The 7,274-nt window shown below is 41.2% G+C and overlaps 1 protein-coding gene across 1 annotated transcript; it reads right to left on the bottom strand.

The window, feature by feature from the left end:
• Positions 1–1,219: 1,219 nt before the first annotated feature.
• Positions 1,220–4,039, bottom strand: LOC139812102 (uncharacterized). Its single transcript, XM_071776726.1, has one exon. The coding sequence runs from the start codon at positions 4,037–4,039 to the stop codon at positions 1,220–1,222; it is 2,820 nt and encodes a 939-aa protein (XP_071632827.1).
• Positions 4,040–7,274: the final 3,235 nt, after the last annotated feature.

Genomic DNA, 7,274 nt, shown 5'->3' with positions numbered 1-7,274 from the left:
AGTTGCTAAATGGTCAAACGTGTTACAAACTTATTTTATTGATAAGAGCAGAGGACTTGATGGATTCTTAGACAAAATTAAGGATTCTCATGTCATACCAGAAAAAATTAAAAAAATGAGAGTACTTTACTGCACACAAGTTTTCTCAAACACATATTTTAAAGTAATGTTGTTATATAGTGAGCAAGAATTAGAAAGTAGATGTAAGACATGGAAAATGCCTCGTGATGGTACAGATACAGCTTATTTTTTAAAATTTTTTAATGATCTTTTTGATAGCCTTAATGGAGGCATTAGAATGCGTGGTCGAAGTATAAATGAGGAGACTATGACTTTTACTGCAACTGATAATTGCACACAAGAAGATATATGGAATACTGGAATAAGATTTTTACAAAACATGTCTTTTATAAAAACAAAAAACATGATAAAGAAAGACCCGATGTCCTAAACAATTTCTAACATACTTTACGTGGGTTTAAGTTATTAAGAAGTTATTTAAGAGAATTAGGTTTCAATAGTTTTGCCACACGTAAATTTAATCAAGATTGTTAAGTGGACCGCTCCGGGTTTTCGCGCGGCGAGGACTGTTCAAAATAATTAGGTTCTCGTTTTGGAAAATGTAACAGTCAATTTATTAAAGTTTGTTACACAGCACTCGCTTTTACACTCGCTCCGATTCGTGGTCCGTTTTCGATGTCGACAATCAGTGTCGCGTACGAATGGCTAGGGCGCACTTGGCTCACTGAGCTCCCGGCCGGAGCAAGCGAAGCGATCGCGGCCGGAGCTCCGAATTTTTCCGCGAGGAAACTTCGATACGTGAGAAACGCTGATTGGCTCCAAATCGTCGAGCGACCAGACTATTGGTCGCTGTACGAGCGGTCACGCGATGTGCACCTGTGTTCCGGGCGCGAGCGAAAACACCAAAAAAACCGGGGGGAAGGCAAATAAACGCGTTTTGGAGCAAATCGAGCGTTCTCGAATATTCCCAACGCTCGCTTTCACTTTGCGAGCGTTAGATTCTCAACATGCCGCCCGCCTCGTATTCAACGGAATGCGAAACAAACGGGATTGAACGAGGTCGCATAAGTGCGCACGCAATGATAGCTGAAATCTGATGATACATTGTTTTTTATATACACTATATACACTTGAGAACTTACAATATTTTGCACAATGTTCTTAAATCTAATGAAGAACAAAATAGTCTAGTTTAATGTTATTCAACGGGCTCCGTGGGCCCGATAGACGCAGGTAACCGACAGATCTGTGTTATTGGTCGTTTCAATTCGGAATTGGCGGTGCGTAATGTAACGACGCGAACGCGACCGTCAAGTCCGGGATGGACTTGTTGAATCCTTGCAAGTTCCCACTTTGAAGGAGGAAGGAGATTATTTTTTAGCAAAACTAACTCAACCTTGAGATTATCGTGAGATTCGGTCCATTTGACGCGCTGTTGCAATGAATGTAAGTAGTCCGACGACCAAGAACGCCAGATCTGTTCGACCATGAGTTGCACGTGTTGCCATCGCGACAACCGATTCGCATTGATTTCGAGCAATGATTCCTCCGGTACGTTGGTGAGCAGTCGACCGATGAGGAAATGACCAGGCGTCAACGCGGTAAAGTCGGACGCATCGTCACTGAGGGGCGAAATCGGTCGAGAGTTGAGGCACGCCTCTATCTTACATAAAATAGTCACGAATTCCGAGCGAGACAGGGTCCGAGCACCGATCACCCGCTTGAGGTGGTGCTTAAAACTTTTAACGCCAGCCTTCCAAAGCCCGCCGAAATGTGGTGCCGCCGGGGGCACGAAATGCCATTTCACACCGTCATTCGCGAGGATTTCTTTGAGGGAAGGGTCGTTCATAAGCGAGCGAAAGCTGCATTGTAGCTCGCGATCCGCACCCCGAAAGTTCGTGCCATTATCGCTGTACATGTCCGATGGCAGTCCGCGTCGACTGACGAACCGATGAAATACGGCAAGGAATCCCTCAAGGGAGTAATCCTCGACACACTCGAGGTGGATCGCTTTAGTGGCGAGACAAACGAAGACCGCCACGTAATGTTTGCTACCTCTTTGACCACGGCCGACCACGGGGGTAATAATCATCGGTCCGGCGTAATCTATGCCCGTGTGAGAGAAAGGAGGAGAGGGATTGACTCGGGGATTCGGGAGATCACCCATTAATTGCGTCGGCGTTTTCGCGGAGTATCGAAGGCAGGTAACACATTTATGAATGTGAGATTTGATCATGCTTCGCGGCGAAATTATCCAATATGTCTGACGGAGACATCTAAGCGTGAGTTGTGTCCCTCCATGGAAGGAGCGTCGGTGAGCTTGATCGATCAAAAGTTCAGAAATATGATGTCGCGGGAGTATGACCGGGTGTCGCTCATTGTAACTCAGCGTTGAGTTTTCGAGCCGCCCGCCCAGCCGGATTAGTAAATCTTTCCCGATAAATGGGTGGAGAGAGCGTAATGGACTTGTTCTCGATACGGTGGCATGAGCTTTTAAGGCCTTCAAGTCATCAGGAAAGCAGGTCGCTTGTACCGATCGAAGCCAAAATACCGAAGCTTCGTGGATCTCTTCTGCGGTCAAAGGCAACTTGACGATCGTCGATGAGGCGACTTTATTTTTTAAGTTTTGCACGAAGCGGCGAATGTACGCGGTAATACGGAGAAGTCGGATCCAGCTCGAGCACGAGGTGGACAGCTCCCACTCAGGAGTTGGATCGACGAGATGAACGGTAGCTTTGCGCGCTTCGGAAGATACCGTTTGCAAAATTTTCTGTCCGGTAGGAGTCGGGAGAATCGGCCACGAGGCCGGGGATTTTCTAAGCCACGGAGGGCCTACCCACCATAATTCATGGTGTACGAGATCGACAGCGGTAGAGCCGCGAGAAGCGCAGTCAGCAGGATTGTCGTGCGTGCGGACGTGCTGCCAACGTACTGACGGAAGGCGCGTCTGCACCTCGGAGACGCGGTTCGCGACGTAGGAATTCCATCGCGATGGATGTTGCTGAATCCAAGCCAATGCGATTTGGGAGTCAGTCCATCCGAATAATGACGCTTGCGGGAAGCGCAGGGAATTTCTTACCCAATCTAACAACCGAGTTAATAGAACGACGGCGTTAAGTTCTAATCGTGGAACGCTGACGGTTTTTAACGGCGCAACCTTCGTTTTGGCCGCGAGGAGGGTCACCTGAATATTCGTGGTAGAATGCACGATTCGAAGGTAAACGACCGCGGCGTAAGCTCGAATGGACGCGTCCGCGAATCCGTGTAATTCCACTTCGAGTTTATCTTGACGCATCCCTGTCCATCGGGGAATGCGTATTTCACTGATATGAGGCAAATCCGTACAATAATTAATCCAATGAGGTAAAAGATTGTCGGGGATGGGAGAGTCCCAATCAATTTTACGGAGCCAGAGCTCTTGCATCAACATCTTGGCCGCGATGACGATCGGTGACGCCCATCCGAGGGGGTCATATAACCTTGCAATAAATGATAAAACGGAGCGTTTAGTATGAACAATTACGGCGTAAGGCGAGATTACAAAAGTAAACGAGTCATCATGCTGTGACCAAGACAGGCCGAGGACCTTGAGCGTGTCATCGCGATTGATCGGATAGTCCGAGGATTCACGTTGGTCCTCCGGGATATCCGTCAACAGTTCGGGTGAATTCGCGGCCCATTTTCGGAGGGGAAAACATCCGCGATTCATTAGTCCGACGAGTTGCTTGCGTTTTTCGAGCAGAGACCGAAGGTCGTCTGCTCCGAAAAGAACGTCATCGACGTAGGTCGATTCTTCGATTATTGAAACCGCGTCGGGAAAATATTTACATTCGTCACGAGCTAATTGAAGAAGGCAGCGCTGCGCGAGAAATGGTGATGGCTTTTGGCCGTAAGTCACGGTGAGCAAGCGATACAGTCGAATCAACAGACTTGCGGGAGGGCGCCAAAGAATTCGTTGATAATCCGCGTCGTCACGATGCATGCGTATCTGACGGAACATCTTCGCGATGTCCGCCATGTATACGTAACGGAATAATCGCTAGCGTAAAATTATTGCAGCGATGTCTTGTTGTAGCTTTAGTCCCGCCATTAGGAAATCGTTGAGAGTGGTTTTATCGTCCGATTTGCTCGACGCGTTAAACACGACGCGTAACTTAGTAGTCGTACTCAATTCGCGCAAAACGAAATGATGCGGAATGTACACCGGGGGGTATCGAGAGGGCTCGTCGTCGCGTACCTCTTCCATGTGCCCCATGGATTCGTATTCCTTGAGGAAATCGTGATACTGAGCGGCGATCTCGGGTTTCTGCGAGAGTCGGCGCTCCATTTTGGAGTATAAGAAAGAAGCCTTTCGAAAAGTGTCGCCTATGTGAGGGGGGCCGTTCTTGAAAGGCAAACGAACAATGTAACGTCCTTGAGAATCGCGAGAATGCGTACTAGCGAAATGATTTTCGCAACGTTCTTCCTCTTCCGTGAGAGGATTTTGAGAGGGGATACTTTCGTCCTACCAAAAACTTTGGATCAATGAATTCGTATCCTCGCAGGATACGCAATTCAAAACGGAAGCGGACTCTCCGGCTGGGCGCGCGGTGCCGCCGGCAGGACCGGAGACGATCCATCCGAAAACAGTAAGCTGGCCCGTCGGGGTGCCGACCGGGCCTTGACCAGAGTTGGGCAAATATGTAATCCAATTAACAATTACAAATTACAATTACAACGTAATTCTTAATGCAATTAATAATTAAATTTTATAATTGTTAATTGTTGCAAACAATTAAATAAAATAATTGTGAAAAGTAATTGTATACAAATTACAATTACGTAATTATTAATTGTAATTGTAATTGTAATTGTAATTGTAATTAGGAGACGAGTGATTAAGAGTACGCGTCGGCGCGTCGTCTAAAGGTACATATGATTAATACCTTGTATTGTCTGTCCCTATGTCAAGGACATAGACAGTGATTGAGCTCTAACTTTACTGTCATGGAAATTCAATATTTATTGAGGTATAGAAAAATTATTTTGTTGTTTGATTATTTTTGAGAATCACAAAGCTAAATTAATATTTTAGCAATCAACATATTATAACTTCTTATTTCTAAATTTTAAGAGAGTTTTATTATATTTTAATAATTAAAAACTAAGTGTTTTATTAATAAAGAACCTCTTACATTTTGTATTATTATATTTTAAATAACATCTTTCTTGTTTATAAAATAATATACAATGTATTTCTTTCTTTGTATAGTCTATTGAATTTTTCGAAAATTACATATCGACTAACATAAGAATATCAAATGCTTTAGAGACTAAGAATACGCCATACGTTATCACCCGCTTTTATCCTACAGTTAACTGATTAAGGACCGGTTGTTCCAACCTCTTAGTAAACTACCTAATAGTTAAATCATACATATGTCTTTGTTTATCCTTTACATTAGACAAAGATAGACATATGATTTAACTATTAGTTAGCTTACCAACAGGTTGGAACAACCGACCCAAAAATATAAAAATTTTAAATAAAATTTTTTGGAAACAAAAAAGAAATAACAAATAATCAATGTAGGTATAGAATATTGTATGCATATAAAAAAATTTATTATCATGTTCAATTTGTTTATTCAAACATATATTTATCAGTTTATTCAAGTTACATATTTTTATTAGATTGATATCTTATATTGAAAATAGAAACCAACTTAACCAACGAAACAAAATCGCTTAATGCTTGGTAATTTCAAAAGAAACAAGATTATAAATAAGTTGTAAGTAAAATAAACCCTCAAAATTGTAAAAAAAAATTTTAGACAGATCTCTATATTTTTTTAACATATAATACAAAACAATGCGCTTGATATATTTAGATGTTATTGTTGCTTTCTTTTCTCATCATAATTCAAGTTAGCTTTTAGAAGGACACGTCTCTCGAACATCTGATCCGAAAGACGGTTTGCTTTGGGGCGATTTGTAATTGTTGCGTATGAAAAAAGCCTTTCTACTGAGGCGGAAGAAGGTAATGGAGTATTATATTTTAGAAATATTTTCTTTATTTCTGGATACCTTTCTAATAACTTCAAATCTGTGCTTTCCTCGACAAAAAAATGCGAAATTAAAAATTCAGCTTTTGATCTTGGTTCATTACATTGACTATCACTTTCAAAATCAGAATCAAAATTAAAAAAATTGTCCTGTTTAGATTTATTAGAAGTATTATTACTAGTATTTTTGTTTGGAATAATTTCCCTAGATATAATGATTTTAAATAAATTTATAAGTTTTGAATGATATGTAGATTCAATACAAGAAAACCATTTGTTTTTAAAACGGGGATAAGATAAAGATGCTATGGCGGCATTTTCTGCTTGAGGAGTTGAAAGATTGAAAAAATCCTCAAAACGTCTTTCTACGCTTGCAAGATAGACTTCAGCGAGAGGTGTACAGTATACAAAAGTCTTTTTTGTTAACTTTTGCAGCTTTCTACGTACAACTAATAAAGTAGGTAGCAGAATGCCATAGTATGTATCATTTTCCCCTTGGAGAATATCTAGCGCTTCGGCTATTGGTTTAGTACACGATAAATATTCTTCGATGTAATCAAATTCGTGATCTTGAATGGGATTTTTGAGATTTAATTCTTTGTGAAGAGTGGCATTTTTTTCTTTGATATTCAATATTTTCTTTAAAGCATCATATAAGCTGTTCCATCTAGTTTCTCCTGGCCTACTAAGAGCATATCCTAGTATATTTTGTATTATTTCAGCCAGTTTTGGACGATTACCGGATTTCCATAACATATTGCACTTCTTCAAAACTTGCTGATGGATAATTGAAAGTTGTGTGTTCTGTTCTTTTAATATTTTGTTGGCATCAACAGTTGCACACAAGCTCAGAGTATGTGAGGAACATCTTAAGTGCGAAGGTAGAATTATTTTATAAGAATTTGGCACAATATGTTCTTCATCGCTGTCAGTATTAATTAATGGAGAATCTTGAGTTATTATCTCACAATCTGAACTGTCAGTGTCACTATTGTTTAAGCTATCTTCTTCACTAATATACATTTACTGTGCACGCCAAATCTTTTAAAGGCTTTTACGAAGTTACTTCCGTTGTCTGTGATAGTCGCAACAATTTTAAAAGAATTTAATTCATACTCTGAATGTATTTCCTGGAGTAATTCAGTTATCTTATCATAACTATGCGTTCCTTTAAATCTTCGGCATGCCAATGCCTTCGATACTCTTTTT

This window comes from Temnothorax longispinosus, chromosome 4 (genome assembly GCF_030848805.1).
Source record: "Temnothorax longispinosus isolate EJ_2023e chromosome 4, Tlon_JGU_v1, whole genome shotgun sequence".
In the NCBI taxonomy this organism is placed as follows: domain Eukaryota; kingdom Metazoa; phylum Arthropoda; class Insecta; order Hymenoptera; family Formicidae; genus Temnothorax; species Temnothorax longispinosus.
Note: the sequence above shows the minus strand (reverse complement) of the source record. Positions and strands in the feature narration are given on the sequence as shown.

Coding starts and splice junctions, on each gene's coding strand:
- LOC139812102 (XM_071776726.1), bottom strand. CDS start 4,039: ATGGCGGACATCGCGAAGATGTTCCGTCAGATACGCATGCATCGTGAC.